The 22,552-nt window shown below is 41.8% G+C and overlaps 1 protein-coding gene across 1 annotated transcript in view; it reads right to left on the bottom strand.

Annotated features, from left to right (window-relative positions):
• Positions 1-22,552, bottom strand: part of whrnb (whirlin b) — a 91,842-nt gene that overhangs the window by 43,032 nt on the left and 26,258 nt on the right. The window contains exons 2-3 of the mRNA XM_037099498.1: positions 7,326-7,502; positions 4,618-4,743 (exon numbers count right to left, since the gene is read on the bottom strand). Of these exons, the coding sequence (XP_036955393.1) occupies positions 4,618-4,743; positions 7,326-7,502 (303 nt within the window). The remainder of the gene's footprint in view (positions 1-4,617; positions 4,744-7,325; positions 7,503-22,552) is intronic.

Genomic DNA, 22,552 nt, shown 5'->3' with positions numbered 1-22,552 from the left:
ACACACACACACACACACACACACACACACACACACACACACACACACACACACACACACACACACACACACACAAATGAAAAAGTGTAAGGTCATGAGGAATTCAAAGAATGTTGAAATGTACTATTCAGAGTTAGAAAATATGTCTTATCTAAACCAGCTTGTGAAATAGTATTCAACTATAAAGACACTGAATTGAGTTTGCTGGTCTTCATATTAATAATCTAGCGTCAAAGCAGCTTCTCCAAGGTCAGAGATAGCCTCTAATTGAATGGATTTAGAGCAGATTTCTATCACTTTCTAATGGATATGGCTGAGTGTTTCACTCCCTTTAAGTAATGAATGGGCAACACCAAGTGTCACTGAGTTGCACAAATATAAATGACTTTCACTCGGGCCTAATAATATAGAGCTGCAATGATGGATCTTCTCCTTTCCCAGCAACGCTGACTTCAGGAAAATTTAACATCACAATTTAAAACTTTGTACAAGGGTACAGCTTCATAACAGCAGAGCTATAAATCTTAACAAGTCCTTTTGTTTGGCATTCTTTTTAACCCTAAACTGAACCAAGTAAATAACTATTTCCAATGTGGTGAAGTTATACTGTATTTGCAATGCTATTCAATGTGTTTCAAGACCTCCCCTCATGCAGAAACGTTAAAACAATTCTGTCTTTCCGTCAATTCAAGTCTTTTTGGCCTATATATGTATTTCACAAATGAAAGAATTCATGACATTAATTTGTGAAGAGGCAAAGTTGCTTCCTGTCTGGAGCACCAAAGGACCTTATTTCAGAAAAAAAAAGTGTACGATGATGTGAATTCAACATACATTTGTTTACAATATTTTTCAACTGGAGAAAACCTCCCAGTTTGTCAAAAACTGGATAAAGCATCAGACCGAAAATTCTACACAGCCAACAGTCACATAATTGACATATTTTTGTTAAACACTCATCAAAACCCATGACTGAAACATTGTAGAAGCAGCTCACAGATCTGACCAGCTCTCCTGTCACATAAATACTGCTATCAATATATCCAGACCTTTTTCAGACTTTTTTTGTGCTGAGCTGAAGGCCATGCTAGTGGTGATGTATATTGTGTGAGATTGTGTAGTTCACTGAGCAGTTTCTTACAAAATTGAATGGCATTTTACTACCTTTTTCAACAACTTTGCATTGACATTGTCCCACCGGGCACACACATGTGTCCACATAGAGAAAAGCACAGTTTCCGGCATCTTTTCAGAGTGCTTTTTTTGTGCAGCAGCTCTAAGTCTTTCAATTTGAAAATCTTGGAGCTTTTCAGAAAGGTGCTGGAGACATGGAAACGCATATTTAGTGTTTTCTCTCTTGGTGCACAAACAATTCAGCTCATTCTAAGCACACAGCCAGTGCTTTTCTGCCCGCAAAAACACTATGGACATAGACCCACACTGTTCAACTAATATTACCTTCCTAAAGGTCTCACTGCAAGGGGGGAAATAATAATAGATTGTGGTTGCACTCACTTGTACCCATGAAAAGTGATGTGTAAATAATGAAAAAATAGATGACTGGAAGCAAAGCCTGCTTAATTTGACTCCTGCACAAAATTGGTCGATCTCTTTGTTTCACAAAGATACACATTGTGCCGAAGTAATGGGGCTTCAGATGCTGTGAGGTGATCCATTTCTAAAAATTCAACTACTGATAGTAAATGGGTGAAAAGTGGCATTAGAACCTCAGTTCAAAATAAATAAGTCCTTTGCTTTACTTCCATCATTCCTTAGGACATGAATTGATATTACTCTCAAGTAGTGGCCAATCAAAAGTTTGTCATGTGATGGTCACCTGCTGCAACGTCTGGCCAACCCTCCTCCTGTTACTGCCACTTGTCTGGCAGACAGGGAGTGAGGGAACGGACGCGAAAAGGGAGAGAGGATGGATTTCCACCAAATGATACACAGCATCTTTCCCTGCCTACACAAACACACACACACACACACACACACACACACAGAAAGAAAGCATCCACTTTATTCTTTCTAAATGTGCCTCCTCCCTTTTAACCTCTCTCCTTCATCCTGCTTTCACAGTTCTGTCAGAGGAAGTCATACGCTCTGGTTCTGCAGCTTGACCAGCCAATCCTCCATGATTAGAGAAAGTACCTCTTCATCTCCCCCTGTCAAAGAACCTGACAAGTGTCATACTGCATCTTTCAGGGGACAGTGTTTGAATTTTTAGCGTGCCTTTCAAGCTCTGCTATTTTCATCTCCCTTCCCTCTGCATCAGTCTGTTTCCCAAGGTGTCCCAATTGGTTTGGATGAGCAAGGAATAAATAAAATTTAAAAAATGTGTTTTATTTTTATCCCCAAGTAGGACACCGTGTGATATTATCATAAAAGCCACACTGAGCTTTCGGCCATATGTTTACAGGTAGGAAACACTGGCGTCTGTTCTTAAGCCTCAGGCAGGTTGGAAAATAGCACAGAGTTAGAGTGACCTGCTTGTTGAGGCAGAAAGCTGACCTGAAAGCATACAGCAGAGATTTAGCATGGCTAATAAAGCATTTCTGCAGGCCTGTCATGGCACTGAAGTCAGCTCTCTGAGTGAGGCTGTAAGGCAGGTGGCAGATGTTTGCAATGCTAACAGGTTTAGCAGACTAACAGCGAGCAGGTGGCATGAATGCTAACAGGTTCATCAGAATCAGGCAGCAGATGTTACCAATGACAGCTGGCAAAGCGCCTCATATCTTCATGTCAACAACTTATTTAATCCTTGACTAAGATTTAAAGCGCCATCTCAGAATTTGTAAGTTGAATATAAATTGAATGTGCTTAATATTGCTGCAGACCTTTAGAAAGTGTTTTGGATTTTTTAAAAACATTTTTTTATATTTCCTTTCCACATCTTCTGGAAATCTATCAAAATCATGTCTGCTTTTTTTAATTCCTTATTAAATTCTGAAGTGATGCAGTGCAAACATTCCAAATCAGCCTGCACTTACAGTGACAATACTACACAGCAGTGATGCAACTTTGACAACAAAAGCAGCAGACGTGATGTTTATTTTGATAGACGACCACATCTCAATTCCTACAAGCTTAGACTCGACATTGTCTGGAAAGCTAATTGTAGTTTACAGACTTAATGAATGCTTCAAATTTTTTCTTTTGAAAGTGAAACAGTACAATGAGACCTTTTTTATGTACTAGTGCAGTGCCTGTAGGAAGTATGCATTCCTGTAGAAAAGTGGGAGGTTAAGTAGCTTTTTCATGGATGGCCAAATGAGACGAGAAGTGTTTGAAGGTGGGACATAAGCGATATCATTTTTTGACTACTTGTGATTCAACTTAAAAATGATTTACCTTGCCTTGTTTGGTGTCATTATTTTCAGCACAACCTCACATGTGTGGCTATACAGTTATTTTTTTTATTTTGACATACTGTATTAAGACTATGGACCTAAAATCACAAAAAACATCAAATCCGAGTAGAAAATTTAGATTTTTTTACTGTGAAAACCACAAATATGCTTAACGAACCATTTTTATTATTTATAATGCAAATATAAATAGTTGTTTGCTAAATTTGTGCAAGAGTTTTTGAAATTTAAAAAGTTATAAATAACTATTTACATTCAAATGCAGGCAATGCCTCAGGCTCAGGCATGAAGATCTGCACTGCCTGCTCAGCATTCAGCAGTCTCCTCATTATTTGACTCACAACACAAAAAAATGACTACACTACACACTAAACAAACCACACCGAACACTATATAACACACTAACTATACACTCCAAGAGCCTCAGCTCCACTGCCTTGGTGGATCGGAGACAGACCAAACACAGATTATATACATTAGAAATGTGCATGCTAACATGCTAATATCCTAAATGTGGTATTCACTTTACGCATTGGGATCTGATCCCTTAGACCACACTCAGTGGTGGTCTGGGCCACTCTGAAGGACTGCTTATTCAACTGACCTCCTGTCCTCTGTGAAACAACCACAAATGAAACATGCCTTTGAACCTCCACGTGGTTCACTGAAATGCACATCATTTGTTTCAGCCGATTTCACTATTGAACTAGTAACCGAAATGTCCCCAGAAAAAGTTGCGCAGTTTTAAGAGTTGTTGCAGTGAAATGTAATAAACGTTGCAAAATGGCTAACACAAATTCTAAATCAATCATGCCTTCTTGTTAATTCAGCATGAGATATGATAAAATAAGTTGTTGCATCTATCAGGTTGTCGCAGCATCGGTGTTCCAGCCAGCTACTCCCTGTCCTAAGTGTGTCTTTTAAGGTTTAATATAACTTTGACTTGGGTTCAGGCCTGATGAAAATGAGTAAGTCTGAAAAACATATTTCAAATTCAAACTGTAGCTTGTTCTGAGTTAATCCCATGTACTAGGAATGGAATGATTTTAGTTAATGTAGGAATGTACAGCTAAACAAAGTGGTGAACACAATAACGGGACAAGTGAAATCTAGAATCATTTATTTGTATAGAAAACTTCAGGTAATGATTCTCTGCAAGAGATCTCAGTTCTCATTTGATTGAACACGTTAAATAGGTTTTATGGTGACATACTGTGTAACACTGCTATTAAGTAAGTTGTGTTACCTTTAGTGCACCAGCGTCTGCAGCAGATCCAGGGTCCACTCCAGTGATGTAGATCCCCAGTCCATACTCAGCACCCCCCCTGATCATTAGGCCCAGAGAGCGACCGTCATCCATATTCAGGTTTACCTGCAAAGGAAACAGGAAGGAGAGTTTGAAGACCAAACTTTTAGGTGTAAAATGATGCAATGTGAAGGGGTCTTATTTTAGTGTCCAACTGTGGAAAGATGCAGCAGGGTGTGCCAGAAATAATCAATGAGGTTTAGTATGGAAAGGTATGTATGTCAGAACATCATCCAAAGTTTTTAAAGATAGATGTTGACCATTTCATTTTGTAACACTAGTCGAGCAAAAACAGCTTTAAAATTAATGCTGCAAGCAGCGATGAACGGGCCCTCGCAGTCCACGCATGTCAGGGCATGCTGCTGTCGGGCCGTGCTGCGTACCCGGCCCTGCATTTCTTAACTGTCTGTGTGTGGGACAGTGCAGGAAGGGGTTAAATGTCTTTTCCTGTGTTCAACATGTGGCACTGTGACTATGTCTGTATATTGGCATGTATGTTCAGGGCTGGACTCTTATCAAACATGTGAAGTTTGGTCCAGATAGGAATGAGGAATTTGGTCCTTTATGATTTGGTGGCCTGCTCCTGCCGGTATCAAATAATATATGTCGAAGTCAGAAAAACTGTCTGCAATCTACATAAAAACAAAATGGACTACAGGTGAAAAATCCCTCAAACAAATGTGTGGTTAGTTGTGGTTTGATGATTGATTGGCAGCTACGCTGTCAGAGGGTGTGCCCACCTTTAGTGGCATGTCATGTTGTAGTGTATGATATGGAGGAAAAAAACTATAAATGTCATGTAAATAGGATGCTTGTCTGAATTCCTGTGTCCAGTATGTGGCGCTATGGATATGACACAGTACTGATGCATGGAGGTATTCAGGGTGACATTGTATACATGTGTGATGAATTTGGTGTACATGGGAAATTGTATGTTGAAGTTATAAGGACTTGATGCTTTATGGCGAAGCATAAAAAATGGACCGCATCATGACACCCACCATGTTTGATATAGGTGAAAGCTTTTGATAACTTTTCATCTTCAAGGATTGAGGATGATATTGAGTGAATTGGAAGTGTGTGGCGTTCAATCTGTAGGAGGAGTTTGTTAAAGTACTGTCACACAGCGATGAGGGTTGTCTCGTTCTGGGTTTTTGTTTTGTGGCGTCCTGTTTTTTTTTTGGAAAATTAACTCTCCTCTCGTTTCAGGTCACTTGCCCTTGCTCATGTGTCATGCATCTGAATGCCTCCCCTGATTCCTGATTGAGTTCACCTGTTCCCCTTTACCCTCACATGTCTTATAGTCTGCATCTCCCTTTGTCTTGTGCCAGAGTGTCTCACTCTACCATGCACCCCAGCTCTTCACCACTGTCCTTTTCTCATCCTAGTCTTGATCTCCTTGTTGGTAACTCTGTTTTCTTTTGCCTCTTTAAGTGTGATTTTTTTGTTGTTGTACATTTTCATAGCCTAGTCTGATGCAGTTTAGATCGTAGTCCTTTTGTTGGCCTCCTGTAGGGTGATTAATTGTTATTTACCTTTTCTCTAGTTTGAGTTTCCTCCTCTGGAGTGGTTTTGTTTTATTAGGATTTTGTTTCTTTTCCTCTGATTTTGGAGTGTTGTTTTTCTTTTGTTGCTTATTAGTCTGCCTTGCTCTAGATTAGATAGATATTCACAGCCTATTCCTTTGTCTCTCTGTTAAAGAGTCAAAAAACTTCAGAATAAAAGCCTGTATATTTGATCCCAATCTGCATCTGAGTCCACCTTTTAGCCCAGGCCTGTCAGTACACTCTGGCCAGTATGGACCCAGCGGAGGCGGGACAGAAGTTGGGTCCTGCAAGCCCAAGAAGCCCGTCTAGTAATAAAAATGTAAAGCATACTTAGCCGTTTGAATGGAATGCTTAATGGCATGGTCAGCTTACAAGGTCTTTGACTGAATTTTTTCATCCTTTTTGACATATACTCAAATGAAAACAATACATTTGTCAAAGTCATTGTTTTTTTTTGTAAACATCTGCTTATTGTGAAGTTGAACACATTTCAAACAAGTTGTGACAGCAGCAACAACAGACCGGGAAAGCTGTGGAAATGAACAAGTAAATTCGTAATGGGATAAGATCATGACTGGGTATGAAAAGAGGAATCCTCGAAAAAGGCTCGGTCGTTCACCTTTTAGGAGGGATGGGGCGAGGTTCAACACTTTGTCAAACACTTGATTGTGTAAAGTAGATCACTGCATGGGCTCAGGAACACTGTGTAAAACTGGTGTCAGTAAACACAGATTTTTTTTAGATTACTCAATCAAAGTCAGTGTGGTCCTCAGGAGCAGCTACAGTCAGAGGATATTGGTGGGTGACTGTTGTGGGATGAGTCTGTCTTCCAAAATGTCAGAACACCAAAGGTCCCTGTCCTCTGAGAGCCATATTCCAGCCCTGAACTTGCTGCTCTGAACTGACATGAGCTGGAGGACAATTACACACACCTCAACTCTGAATCTGACTAATACTATTTTAAAAACCTGCAACAGTATCTTTAACATTGCATGGTTGTCCCTACCACTACTACTACCATTATTGTTACGTGTCTCTTCAACGGATGTTTTATTCATTTGAATTGGACCGCCATCACACACATACACACACGGTTCTTACCGTCCTCTCGTCCATGCTGTGCCCTTGCCTCTGGTTTGCTTCATGGCTGTCTGGCGGTGGGGACACACTCCGGCCCTGTGGGTCCACCCAGCTGTATATGTGGTTGGTGATGTAGCCTCCAGGAATCCGACCCATAGAACACACTGACATGGCTAGCTTCTTACATCCCTTCAGCACCTGCATCAGCAGAGGAGTGATATGTTACAATTTGTAGAAATGTACTTTTTTTTTTCAATTGGTCATATTGAAGCAGATACTGAATCCCAACTTGTGATGTGAAAAATAAGACTTTCCATATGTGTAAGTCTAGTCTTTCTTTGTGAAGACTTGGGTCAGATTCTCTGTCTATCTTGCTCAAGGACACTTCGACATGCAGCTAGGGAGAGCTGGGAATCAAACCAGCAACCTTCCAATTACTAGACGACCCACTCTACTTCGTGAGCTATAGCCACCCTGTGACTTTATGTTCTCAAGTGCCTGATCTCAGAGGTTTTCTCTGCTACCCTAACAGAGACTAGCTAACTTTGGCTTTGAAATGGAGTCCAGTAACATGAACTATTGACCAGCTGCCATCACAACACACAAGTTCCACAGAGAATCTTTAAGGCCAGAACCAAAAAATGTAGTCACACGGATACATATAATTGGTCTCTGTTTGCTGAAAAATGTTGCCCGAAATGCAGAGAACCTTTAAATTTCACAGATCTGCTCAATAAATGTTTCCCCTTATGGAAACTTTTTCAGCTGACTTTAAATATTAAGAGTAAATATTTAAGCTTTTTGTTCTGTATCTGTCGTTTTATTTCAATTTCTTCTAAATTCAACCTAAGTTTTGAACTTAAATTATCTGCAAAAGAAGGATACAGGCTTAAATATGTCCTTAAAGAGCAACTTGACAGCCATATTGTTTCTATTTACCTCCAGTGGTTCAATGTCTCCCCTTTCTGCAGTCATGAACAAGTTTGCACCTTGACATGTCAGTACATTGACTGACTCCTCCATAATTGGATGTATCACAGACAATAAGGTGGAGGAATACAGGGAACTAGTCAAGAACCCTGTAGGAAGGTGTGGCAGGAACCACTTTCAGCTCAACACTGGGAAAACCAAGGAGCTGGTGGTGGACTTCAAGTGCAAGAAGAGCCCCCCCAACACCTGTTTCCATAAACAGGAAGTGGGTGGAGATGATTGACTCCTCCAATAAACTGGACTGGTCAGACAACACTGAGGCCCTCTACAGGAAGAGCAGGCTGGTCTTTCCGAGGAGGCTCAGGTCTTTCGATGTGTGCACTAGGCTGCTATGAACTTTCTACCAGTCTGTGGTAGCGAGTGCCATATTCTTTGCAACAATGTGCTGGGGAGGTGGCATTGTGAGCGACTGTGCTATCAAGCTGAACAAACTGGTAAGGAAAGCTGTTCAGAGGTGGGGATAAAACTGGACAGTGTGTTAGCGGCAACAGAGAGGAGGATAAGAGGAAAGCTGCAAGCTATAATGGCCAATCCCTCTCACAGTCTCCACACTGAGCTGAGGCAACTCAGGTGCACGTTCAACCACAGACTCATCCAACCACGTGCCTCAAAATGCTTGGGGGGCTCTTTCGTACCATCAGCTGTCAGACTACCGAACACAACCACCACAATTCCCACAACTCCTCTCTCCACTGATTAAGGACCCAACCACACACAGTCAGACATGCTACATGCCCATCCACCACTGGTTGCCACTGAACATTATCTTTGGACAAAAATGGTGAAGTGCAGAATTATTTAATACAAATGTAATTTTAAGGATTGCGGGCTGATCCACGCTAGCACACAAACAACATCTGCACCAACAACCCTTTGCCTCTTTCTTGCAGTTTTGACTGCTGTTCTTGTTCGATAGAGGGTTGCTCTACAGTGCCCTCCTGTTGGCTCACAGACATGGTTTTGAACCTTTGCCCAGTGTTGAATCACTGGAACTTTTACTCGTTTGTCCTTGAGTGATTTTATACTTTCTGCTCTGCTATTTAAACCACCAAAGCTCCCTCGCCGTGTGCATCTGCTGTCACATCATTTAGTTGTTTTTGAGAGGGACATAATTAGTGGAGGCTTTGAGGTCAAGGCTCAGACTCTCACTGTGACTCACACAGACGACAGCAGAGACATAGCCAGTAACAGTAAACAAAGAGAAAGAGAGTTGGAGTCAGGTCATAGACGTAAGAGATTCCTCTCCAGTGCTTCATTCTTCAGTGATATCTACAATAAAATAGAATTTGTGACCTTTTTCTCACAACAAGAATGAGGCTAAAATTATGAGGACGTTTATAATCAACATAGCAATAGGTTGAAGATGGATGAAGGGACATTTTAATTAATTAATCTTATTTATTAATTAATTAACCTTCCCTCAACGTCAAGTCTTTGATCACAGTGTAAGCCAACAAGAGCTACGTTTATCTTCTAAAATAAATATTTGTGACAGCATCTCAGGATTGATCAGGACAGCTTCTTCACCCTAAACCATTTTACTGTATGGATCTGGACTGTGTGTGACCTACTGATGTGTAGAAGAGCACAGAGCTTGGGTGGCTTAAAAAATCTATTTACATAATTCACGCATCTTTCTTCCTACGATTCAGAATCTATTCACAAATGTCAAAAATGTATTTTATTTAAAAGACTGGATAATCAGCTTTGCAGGATGAACATTAAGTAAGCAATGTGTTTGCGATGATGTCTTATGCCATCGCGCAACATCATGACGTAATGTTAACGGAGAGGAACAGGGGTCAACAGTAGGAAACAAGACCAGCTGAAAACCACTAACAAACACACTCTGCAGCATTCAACACCTTCAACAAACTCTGTGGTGAAGAAAATAACTCTGCTCAAAAACTATGCTTCTGCTAAATGTCTTGTTCAACCAAGGAACCCCGGAGCTAACAGTGCTGCAGAGAGGCTCTTTTCACTGACTAATTATTGATGTTAACTATTTGGTGGTACCAGTGGAGTGGAGCAAAGGGGCATGTGGAGTGACCGGTGTTTGGAGGTAGATTGGTGCAGATCTGTTGACGGCTTTGAGGGCGAGTACCATCATCTTGAATCGGATGCAGGCTACAACAGGAAGCAAGTGGATGTCACAGAGAAGGGGGGGTCACATGGGAGTAACCAGCCAAGAGTGAGTTGCAGTTGTCCATTTAGGAGATGACCAGTGCTTGAACTAGTAGTTGCATTGTGTCGTTTGTGAGGAAAGCACAGATCCTGTGGATGTTGTAAAAGGATTATCTGCAGGATCGGGCCACAGCAGTGATGTTGGGGGTGCCTGATAGTCATTGAGGATTACGCCCAGGTTCCTTGCAGTCAGTGAAGGCTGAGAATCCATGTGATGTGATTGAAGAGCCAAGTGATCTAGTGTATAGTCAAAACAGAAGTGGTCCTAGTACTGAGCCTTGAGGGACAACAGTTTCCAGAAAGTAGAATTTGGACTGGGAGCCATTCCATATGACCTGAAAGGTGCAATTTGTCAGGTTTGATGTGAACCAGGTTAGAGCAGAGTCAGCGGTGCCAAGTCAAGGAGGTCGTTTTGTGAAAGATAGTTGGACACTTAGTTGGTTGTTGGTTGACATGTTCTAGGGTTTTAGAGAAGAATGAACGAAGAGATACAGGTCTGTAGTTTCAGATGTCAGCTGAGTCAAGTGTGGGTTTCTTTAGTAGTGGCCTGACTGTAGCTGTCTAGAAAAGAGCTGGAACAAGGCCTGAAGTGAGGGAGGAGTTGATCAGATCAGATGTCTTGGAGAAGGGAGGAGGGAATCGGGTCAAGGAAACATCTGTCCAAACATTTTCAGAGGAGAGGGAGCTGAAGAGTTGAGGTTTGAGGGAGGTGATTTCTGGATGGGCATAGGAGTAAATGAGAAGCGGATGTCTTTTCCTTTTTTTTGGTAAAGTAAGTTGCAAAGTCATCAGCAGGGAGGGAGGAAGGAGGTGGAGGGGTAGGAGGGGTGAGGAAAGAAGAGTATATTTTCCAGGGGTTGTAGGCAGAGGAGTTGGTCTTTAACAGGTAGAAGGCAGATTTCGCTGCTGATACAGATGAGGTGAAATCAGAGAGGAGGAGGTAATAGTGAACAAGGTCATCAGCATGATGTGATTTTCACATTTTCTCTCTGCTGCTGCTGCTGCTGGAGGATCACTGCATGTACTTACATACTTAATATTTTCCTCATTGAGGACATATGTGTCCCCTCCCATCCCACCTATAACCCGATCAGGACAATACTTTTTAAGACCCGTTAAGGTTGATCCACAGACTGAGATCCGTGCACACAGAGGGATGTGGAGCAGCGCTCCTCCTCCTCGTCCTGAGTTAGATATCAGTGTATTCTTTCATATGCAGAGTTGTTGATGGGCCAGGTGATTGTGCTACGGCTAGGCAGAGTGTCCAGCAGCCAAGGATCACATCCCATTCCCTCAGTAAAGATGAGTGCCACTGTTTAATACGCTCCAGGTCCTTGAGCACCTAGCTCTTAGAGGAAAGGGGAGACGACACTTGGATTGGTTTGATTTAGAGTAGCACAGACACTTAAAATACAAACCATCTGTCCACACCATTGATGACAGGCTAACTTCAGCCAATCAGATCAACAGAAGGAGAGCACTACTGCCACTGGAGCTCATTGTTAAATTAGGCTCCATTGCCATTCTTTGCTCTTCCTCCAATGAAGAAATACTCTCTGATGCTATAGCAGCAGATCCACTAACCTTTTGAAGAGCCACCACTGTTGTTCTCAAGTGAACAGTCGCTTCTCTCCTGGTCGTCACACCTGAACCACAGCTTTAGCTGTTCTTCCTCATGAAAGGAGGGTTTCATTATTAATACAAGATGTTTTCGTTGCCTTTTTTCTTTTCCTTTTTTCTTTTAAACCTGTCATATCCAGTGATTACACATCATACAATTATCATTGTCTCCCACATGTTTCTGAACAATATAGTTTAAAACAAAGGTTTGAATCTCTGCACTATTTTTGGTCAGTGTGATGTTTATCTAAAAACAAACACTGAAGCTTCGGCCCATCTTCACTGATGTGAACACATTCAGCAGTTTCTGAGACATGAAAGCTGCTTACTTTATGCCATTATCCTGTCCCCATTTCTTCCTTGTCCCTTTTGCCTCTGTTCATTCCTGCTCTTCCCTGACACTCTGGGCCACAGGAGTCTACAGTGAGTGGTCATGTTAGGGCATAGTAACTTGCTGAGGCACACTTCAATATGAAACACTGCTACTGTAGCAAGGTCAGAGTTGAGATGGATCTGCTGCAGGATGGTCCCTATAGACTTTCGGGCATCGTGCCACCCTGTTTTTAGATTTTCTTTTCATATTCTCTGCAACTGTCTGCCGTTGGGGTTTCATTGTCCCAGAAACCAAGAAAATAATCTTGGACAACTCGCATAATAAAGGCCAGATTTAAAACGAGTCTGGAATCTGCAACTCTCATTTAGCGTTTCATGTGATTTCTGATGTCTCCGTGATCACTGCTTTGTCACAATGTCAAAGATGGGCTTTAGCACCGCCCTGCTCACTGATCCTGAAACCCAGCCGAGACTTCAAACCACAACCTGTCTTTCCAGAAACTCTGACATATAAATATCATGTCCATATACAGAGCCAATGTGAAATTGAACTTCCGGGTTCTGTTATAGAGGTGGGAAAGATCATACTGACCCTTTGTGTTAAAACAAATTTCTATGACATGTAAAGTGGTTCACTACATTTGTTGTACTACCCATGTAATGTTTCTGTGTTAACCAGCCACAAGCTCAAGACCATCATGGATGAACATCACCAGTTGGACAGACTGCTGGTTCCACCAGATATGTGTGGCTGAAAGGTTTCACTCTAATCTATGTGTTTACTTCCACCAAGTCCGCTGCATTACATATCTGCTCCAGATATCCAGCAGTCCGTAGCCCCCCGGAGCAGATACGCAGGACTTCTATTTCTTAGCACAGGTCAGACAGGAAGTCACGTACCAAAACAACAACATAACATCCAGTTACTTTTCAAAATAAAACACTGAGTGTTGACGCCAGCACAAATATCTAAAAAAAAAGAAAAAGAGAGAGACAAATATAAGCTCTTCTACTGACCCTATAACATATACCTATAACTGAGGTCACAAGTGATAACGTGATTATTGCAGGAACTCCTCAGTCTTGCAATGCCCAGTTGTCACAGAGTACTGCACCATGGCGGATTCAATTCAAAGTGCTTGGAGTGCTGCACCGTTTCTCTGGGCAGTCGCCTGCTGCGGCAGGCACTCTTTACTCAGTGGGAGCAACTAAAAAAAGTACGCTTGACTGGGGCCCATAACGTCACTTCTTGAAGCACCCCACTACAGTGCAGCAGCAAAAAGAGTGAGAAAAGTCAAAATCAGTGGGATGTCAGGGTGGTTGGATGGGTCTTACACTACCTCTGGAGACCGAGACTCATGTCCCTGCAACGTAAGATACACAAGTGACATACTAGGATCTTTTCCCTAACCTAACTAAGTTGGACTGTTGGACATTAATAACAGTCCAAAAGTCATGTCATGTGACCTCTTTGTCAGCATGCCCTTAACTTGCATATTCATTATTACTTACTCAACCCCACCTGACCAAAACAGATGCTTTAGGGGCTGGTAGAGAGTCATGGTTTGAATGCCACTGACTGAGCTGCTGGATAAGACAAGGTGGGACTGAGAACATGGTGCTTAATGACAAACCCACAGGGAAATATCACAGGACTCTGCAGTTTTCGTTTTTACTTTTTGCTTGTTGTGCTGGTATTAGAGTCGCTTCACTGCTTAAGTTCAGCGTTGGTGCTCTCATCGACCTTGCTCTGGCAGCAGGCACTGTAAAAGCACACTATTTGTCCAGCTCCAAACAGCAGGCACACAGTTTACAAATGTATTATAAAGATTTCTTTTCTCGGGAGATGATGGGGACCAAAACAGAGCTAAAAGGGAGTAAAGGTTGGACTTAGAGTACATTCATCAGAAGGACACAAACAAAACGCCAAAATGAATCCCTCGGCTGCTTTGTGACTGCTGGATATGTGAATAGGCAGGCCTACTAACACATTCACCAGAGTTAATTAATAAGGTCATAATGTGTCAGTGTGTTTAAAGATGCATGCAAGTGGCAATGCAGCTTTGCAATTTAATTTAGTAGCTTTTACAGAACACGTTTGGTGCAGAAGATGAACCACAGTCTTATGTGTCAAAGTTATGTATCTGACTATAAAGCAAATCCCTATTTGTCTGTCTGTGTGTCTGTCTTCATATATCTTGAGAACCGTTCATCTGACCTACTTCACACTTGGCAGGTTTGTGGCTGATGACCGGAGGAAGTACAGTGTGGGATTTGGTGTAGTTTGCACACGCAACAACCTGCTGGTGTTGCGTGTCCCAAAGAAAACAAAAGCAGAAAGTTGAACGAGGATGTGGATGAGAGGGGGAGACGTGTTGGTTTTCTATTCTTCAGAGAGAAGTGGAGATGAGATTTAAAATTTCTGTAGGCAGTAACCTGTAATCATCCAGATTCTGAATTATAAATAGTTTTTCAACAGGCACTGGACTAGTTTTATGAATCCTACCACCAACCTTGACTTAAATTGGCCTCCACAATGCAGAAGATAGGAAATCCACGAGTATTTTCCCCTCCTGTTCACCACAACTTATCCAATTACTGAGTATTTTATATGTAAAACCTGTCCTCTGCTCTGCTCTTTGCTCTCCAGACAAATTGGCCATTCAAAGTTTATGGATGGCCATCTCTGTAGTGATGATGGATGTTCAGCGTGTGTCTCAGCACTGTGACTGCATTGTGTCACTCCAGCGGTGCCATTGCCATAAATCAGCACCTGCAGAGACTCTTTATCACTGACAAAAGTTGCAGACATGCACAAGGACTGTGTGTGCTGAGTCAACGGGTCGGAGCGCTCCAGCAAACACATGTTCCTACTCGTGAACACCATCACTTGATGCTCTAAGAGCCAGCTGAGCATCAGAGCTCTCAGAGCTGTACAGATGATAAATGGCTGATGATGAGTGAAGTGACAATTTCATCTAAATTAAAATAGTCAGCATCACCTCCTGTCACCATGAAAACATCCATGAAGAAGTCTGAAGACAGATGGGAGGTCTTAACCTGCACTCCAGTGAGCTATATTTAGATGGATTAGCAAAAGTGCCTCCTCCTTATTCTCTTTGAAAATTTTATGTAGCTATTATCAAAATGGTTATTTCTTGAAGTGCTTCTCTGAGCTTGTCATGGACCATGTTCAACGTCACATTTGTTAACTTTGATTTGATCCATAAAACTCCCTCCCACACCCACCCTCCCATCTCTCCCTTCATCATGATATCACACAAGACTGTAAAAACATGGAAGCACCATCTGTAAAGTTTGCTACACTGTCCCAGTTCTACGTGCTCATTCTGAGCAGGGTTTTAGTGTATCAGAGCATTTCAGTAGGTAGGTATGTCAGCAATCTCAGCATGCAAATAAGGAAAATAAATGAGTTCATTTTTTATTTTTTTCACTTTTTACTTCAGTGTGTTCAGTTCTTGTGCATGTGGAAGGTCTTGAAAGTTGAACACCCAACATTCCTGCAAGTGTAAGAAAACATTGCTCCTGAAGTGCCTCATCAGTAGTCCCGCCTCGAATTCTGTGACATCACAACATCATATTTGAATATCTGATGTTTTTATTACCGTTTGAACTGAAGCTAACTTGAGGATGAAAACACGACAGACATGGTTAGCAGTGCTGGCTCAGGTGTGTGTGAGCTGACCAATCAGAGGGGACCCTTAAAGAGACAGGAGCTGAAACAGACAGGGAATACAGAGCTGCTGGACAGGACATAATGAGAAAACTGATGTGGGTTTTTTTGTATCAAAGCATGTAAACCTGTTGTTGTAATAAACTAAAATTAAAAAAAAGTATGAACCCGTGAGCATACTATTTCCCCATTAACACTGCCCTTTCTGTGTGGGAATCTTGCGCAATCCTTGGCCTCACCGTCTGTGTGAAGGTTACAGATGCGGAGAAGGGGGACAGTTTCGCTGTGGCTCTGATCCGACTCCTGAGGCAGTATCAGAGCCGCTGCAGAGCCGAGATGGCTTCTGTGTGAATGTAAATGCAAGAGGGGCGGATCAGGAGTGTGTCAGCCTGATGGTGTTCACAGCCTTGACAGCTGAAGAGTTCCTTCACTCATCAAATAAAAGAGAAATGTCCCACACTTCAACCTACGAAGCAGTGTTATAGGATCAAACAACAGTAATGTAGTTACTGGTTGTGTCTGGTCTTGGTGGGTCTGGATCTACATCTCACCACATAATATAACATCTGCATCTGTATGATTATAAATAGTCAGAGAGTACGTGTTTGGATTAACAGGTTGAAACCATGGACAGTACGTTTAAGAAAACCACAGCATCATGGATGTCAACATCATGATGTATACCATTACGCCTCTTCTGGCTCTGCAGCTGCTGCTTGGCTCAGCGTGGACAAACAAAGGTGGAGGAGAGGCGAGCCTTCGCTGCAGTGATAATGTTGAGTCTGTGTCACGGTGCTGCTGTGGCAGCCTGGTTGTGTTTTTGTTTTCTGCCTCTCCCTCCTCCTTTCTCCCTCACCTGCTCCTTCCCTGTGTGTGTGTGTGTGTGTGTGTGTGTGTGTCTGTGGGCGTGGCAGCAGCGTGCCACCACTTTGCCACTAGACTATTCTGTCCCATAAGATGACTATACAGTGCTACTCTCCAGTGTTTTTTGATAGTGAGTATTTTGTGTTTCTGCTCCTGCCCTGACACTTGTATCTCTGTCGGCTCATCTGCAGAAAGTCTCCAGCGCTGTTCTGCTTTGCTTCCGGCTCACCTGAGCTCCTCCACGCCGGTTCCACTCAGCCCTCCTTCCCTGCCTGCCTGCAACCCCGGTCATCCCATCCAGCACAGTTTGTTGATGAAATCGTTTGCTCACTACTTCCTGTCCTTCCAGTCCTACAAAGACACTCCCACCCTAACATACTGTCTCCTTTTAACACTTAAGTTCAACAGGCAGTGGTTTTTTGAAGTCACAGTATGATATCTCAGCCTTGTTGCATAATGTAGGCATTGTATGTTTTTGCAAACCATGCATATGCTAAATTTGTATATTTAATAAGCATCCTATCAGCATTTCTACAATACAAGTCATAATATATTCTTACAAGCTGACTTTCTGCCAAGCTAGAGACCACTGTTCAAATCAGCATACAACACACAAGACTATGTGATATTTTATACATCTGGACATTTTCCAGCTGTGTAGCAGGAACAAAACTGGATATCTTTAACAAGAAATCGGGACATCTTTAAGCCAACCGTTGTAGCAGCTAAAAGACATATTTTTCTCTAGAGTCCGTTTAGACCAAAACAACTAAGTACAGTGAATTTTGGTGGCTTTACATTCCAAAAATGTATGGTGCCGGGGCTCTATTCATAACATCAATGCAAGAAATCTCTTCCTCAGGAAGAATTCTCTTCCTGACGCACAGCTTGCCAGCTAACCTCACAATCTGGGAAACACCAAGCAAGTCAGCACCGAGCAGCTAACCTTGCAAAGGAAAGGATCAAACTGTTTCCACTGCTGACTTTCATCAAGCCATCTAAGCAAGAACATCATTGTTCAACACTGGAATCCCAGCTTTCTCCTGCAACCACCAACACATTTTCATCAAAGACTAGTAACATTGAACAGGGCCTACCTAGCATAGCATGGCTAAGTACAGGACTTTAAACTCTAGTTGATGTAATGTGTTCAATTTATGTGCTTTACCACTGGACAATGTTAGTGGAATGATGCTTCACACAGACTCAGGGTCTTTGCATGCAACTAACCATCTTCTCTAATCTGGCATCATGACTCACAGACTCACTCACTCACTCCTTGAGCATGGAGCATATAACACCCACATGTGATATCAGTGGCCGTGTGTGTGTGTGTGTGTGTGTGTGTGTGTGTGTGTGTGTGTGTGTGTGTCGTATATATTAGTTTGTGTGTTTTCATATTTTGTTAAATAATACTTTTGAACCTTCTTGCTGTCTGTTTAATATTGTACAAGAGTGAATGTTGCCAACCTCTACACTGTCAAGAACTCCGGAATCCTTCAACCATTACTAGCTGTCATGGTAAATTTGGTTATTAATTATCAGTGTTTCAAACAGTTTGAGACTGAATTCTTGAATTTGCTATCTTTTCCCTTCAGGGGTGGTGCCCTGTGGTGATCTAATGTAACTTGGATCAAATTTATCAGAAAAAAAACTGACAATAACTAATTATCATTGATGGCCAAATTTAACTCAAACTCCCGATTCATGTTGCATAAACACTTTTTTTTGTGTGATGCAGTGCACAACATGAAAATGGATGACTGACTAAAAAAATAAAGACAAAATGTATATTGATTGTCCTTTTAAAAAGGGGAGTTGGCCAATGTTTGGTCGGCGAAATTGCAGAAGTTGCACTTGACTGATGACAAAACTGATAGTTGGGAGTAAGGCAACGGTTTTCTGCCCACATAATTCTTTGTACTTTAGCTGCAGAGGGGAGAAAAAGCTTCCCTCGAAAAACATCAGCAGTCGACTGTGTTCCCACTTAAAGACTCACAGTCCCTGATGGTGGTCATAGTGGTCAGCTGACAGTGGATAAATTGGCTAAAGAAATAAAGTTACAGTCCTGTTTTCTCCATTGAATACACGGTGCAGCGATGAGATCGCCCCTGACTCTGTGACACAGAAAGATTCATGCTTGCTTTTATGTCCTCTCATTTTAATAAGCCTTATTTACTCCCTGAAACCATCAGGCAGTAGCTCAGCTCCAGGCTGACAGAATGCAGCAGGGCTTTTTACACCAGGAGTCAACAACACAGTCACAATTGCCTTGATCACTGCCCACATGTTTGAAAGTAATTCCATAATTACAGACTACATTTCAGACTCCAAGATTTCTGATATTTGGCACGAGCCACGGCATTAAGTGGACAATCAATTACCTGCATTTTGGAAATGAATAGCTCCAAATGAAACATGGCAGGTGGACTGGTGACTGAATGGTTCTAACAGTGTGTCTGACCTCAAACGTTAGCTGACTCAGCTGATGAGCTGCTGGCGCTGACTCTACCATGCCTCATACTGCAGTGGCTTCACTCAGCTCTCAGCCCCTCCTATCCACAGGGAGAAACAATGCAATCCCAGCAGATGGTTCCAGTACACTAAGTAGACTGTTGGCATGCGCAACGCCTCCAGCCTAAAGACACTGCAGTCCAACACCAATTAAAAAGAATTGACCAATTTCTGTACATACATTTCATGTGGGCACATAAATTAATAATACACTTAAAATGTCCTGAGTGCATTCATGCTGCCAAGGAGATGAACACTCCTAGTGACCTTTCCTCTGGTGCTAAACTTCACAGTGTTGCCAGTGTTGCTTTTCTTAGTAACTTAGAAAAGAAAAAAAAAAGAAAAAAACATGTCTTAGTAGTCCAGTTGTTATTGCGCATGACAAGCAACTGCAGTGTTGGTATAATTACAGCCAGCAATTCCATTTTCTTATGCTGTGTTGTTGCATTATGTTGCTGTTACAGTGGAACAGAACTTACAGATTGAGCGCATTTACTCAGATAGGAAACCAAAGGGAAGTAAAATGACTGTCTGATTTAAAAAGCTTTCATAATTTAAAGACTCACTTCCTGCCACAACTTTGACTCACTGTGTTTGTGTATTAGCCCAGCATGCTTACAGTTTCCATGCACATCTACCTCTATTTCAATTATTTCAATATGAAAAACAAGTTTTAATTAACCATTGATTTACATTTAAACCATGTATGACTTACATACTGGGGGTTCTGCATTGCATGGAAAACATGCTTCAGAAACGTTGACTTATATCTATTACTGAAATGTTTGTAAATGATTTTTGAGAAATAAAAATAAATTTCTAATTTTCACATTTTTGGCACAGCAACATCACTATATATGTGTGCTGTTCCGCTTTCTGCTGGTTTGCGCCTGACTTCATGTGTGATAGATGACTGTCATCCTGCAGCTCTCCCAGATATGTCACCATTACAGTGGCACAATAGCTTTCTGATGGGACATGAAAAGTTCTCCATTTTGCCAGACAGCTCAGTCAGTTCTGTTTGGAGAGGGATGAGTCAATATAAATCGGCTCAGTGGTAGAGAAGGTGAGTGCACTGCTATGAATGTTTTGAAAACTGCAGAACCCGCTCTGACAGTATGGTTATGGAAGATGAATTGCGCTTCCATTCCCTTATACAGTGCTCTGGCACCATGGACTTTGTGAAATGAGCAAACTTTACCGTGAAATGACTCATTAATTAGCAGAGAGGTTTACTCTCAACCACCATGAATAATCGTCGCGACTTGAAGTACTGACTGAGACATACAGTTTGGTTCAGTCAATCAAGGGTTGATAAAATAAAACATGTTTTATTAATGTTACATGGTTTTGATTGATTGTTGAAGCCAGTTGTCTTGTAATTCATATTTCAACACATCCGCAATCCATAAACGACTGAATAAGTCTGTCCCAGAACAACATACTGTTGCAGCAGACACCTGACCTTCACTGTAAGCTGGCTGTTTGGTTAGATTTAGGAAAACATTGTGGTGTGAGTTGAAATAACAATGTTACTTAAGTATTTTCAGATACAAACATAATACATTTCATACGTCACTGCAGTTACCTGATGTACGTAATGCAACTTCACTACATTAGTATATTAAAATAATTTACTGCTGTCTTCTGGTTTCACACTGGAAACAAACTGTGGTCCTAGATACAAGTCCTGTGTTTGTTTAACCTGACCATCCATCCCAAGGCTTGTTCCTGAGGCGACTTTCTCACTCTTTATTCTGCTTCACCTGACTTCCTCTTTTGCTGGTGTAATAATGACTACAGCCACTGGAGGCTGTTTCCTAGGAAAACAAAAAACAAAACAAAAGGTAATAATAAGCTGCTTTCACAGTTGACTAACTATATGGTGTTTATTCTTTGTGAAATAGATTGATTGTTTTTTTTGGAGTGCCCACATGTGGTGAGTGGTGTCAACAGCACTGCACTGAGTCTGCACTGGGTGTTTTATTTTGAAATTTGAGCTAATGCTGCTCTGCTGTCTGACTTCCTGGCTCGATCTGCTCTGTGCAGCCTGATGTGGTGGGGTATGCTTCTATCAGAAATAGACTTGTGGCATAGCAGAGCAGAGCAGAGAAACATTTCTGAAAAGTGTAGTGGTGGAAAGAGGAGCATTACGCCTCAAGCAAGAAGTGATATATGAACACATTTTCTCTTATTTTTGTTTGCATCCACGTTTTTCTCTTATTTTTTTTTAATACCCATTGATTTGTTGTTATGTTTTTGGTGAAAATTGTAAGAGTGGTTGAGAGCACAGGTCAACTCTTGGCTGTGTTTGTGGTGTTGGAGTATTTTAAAGGCAAATATTGAACAAATAATGTCTTTCTGTGCAGCTAATTTTTACTAACAGACCAGAGTGTTTTGAACTAATGAGTGACCCTGTTAAGTGTTAAATGGCAGATAGCTGCTGTAGCTGGTGAGCTCTGGAGGAGACAGCTACGGGCAGAGCCTGGAGCTTCAGGTCAATGAGTCAGAGAGTTTGCTCTTTTTTTGTCGGCAGCAATGAGCCGCGGATGTGCCAGAATTTGTGAGTTGGTCATCAGATGTGCTGTGCAGATATATGTGTATGTATGGACCCATTATCAATCATTATTACAACCCATTATCAGCCCACAAGAAACACAAAGTGTTTACTTCAGCTCATTTCTAAGTCCTGAGTCCACAAAGACAGGGACCTCGTACCGCCAATTAAATTTGGTTTCCCATTCATTACCTCTGACAGCACATGGCCCAATTACAGTCCTGATAAAAAAAAAAAAAAGTAAGTATCTGGCTATTCAGCGCACTCAGATAAAAAAGAGCGACCCAGATTAACTAGACAGAGCAATGGTAGTCTGCAACTAGAGCTTCACTAACAAATGACGGACAGGAAATGCTGCATGACAAAGAAAGACTCCGCAGGCGGGTCCATTGACTTTATTCAGTGTTGTATCACTACAGTGAGTTGGAGGTTAAGGCAGAAGCAGTTGCTTTCTATTCTGGGCCCAATGTTTCTGCAGGCTCAGAGCGATCC

The sequence above is a fragment of the Acanthopagrus latus genome, chromosome 5 (genome assembly GCF_904848185.1).
Source record: "Acanthopagrus latus isolate v.2019 chromosome 5, fAcaLat1.1, whole genome shotgun sequence".
NCBI lineage: Eukaryota > Metazoa > Chordata > Actinopteri > Spariformes > Sparidae > Acanthopagrus > Acanthopagrus latus.
Note: the sequence above shows the minus strand (reverse complement) of the source record. Positions and strands in the feature narration are given on the sequence as shown.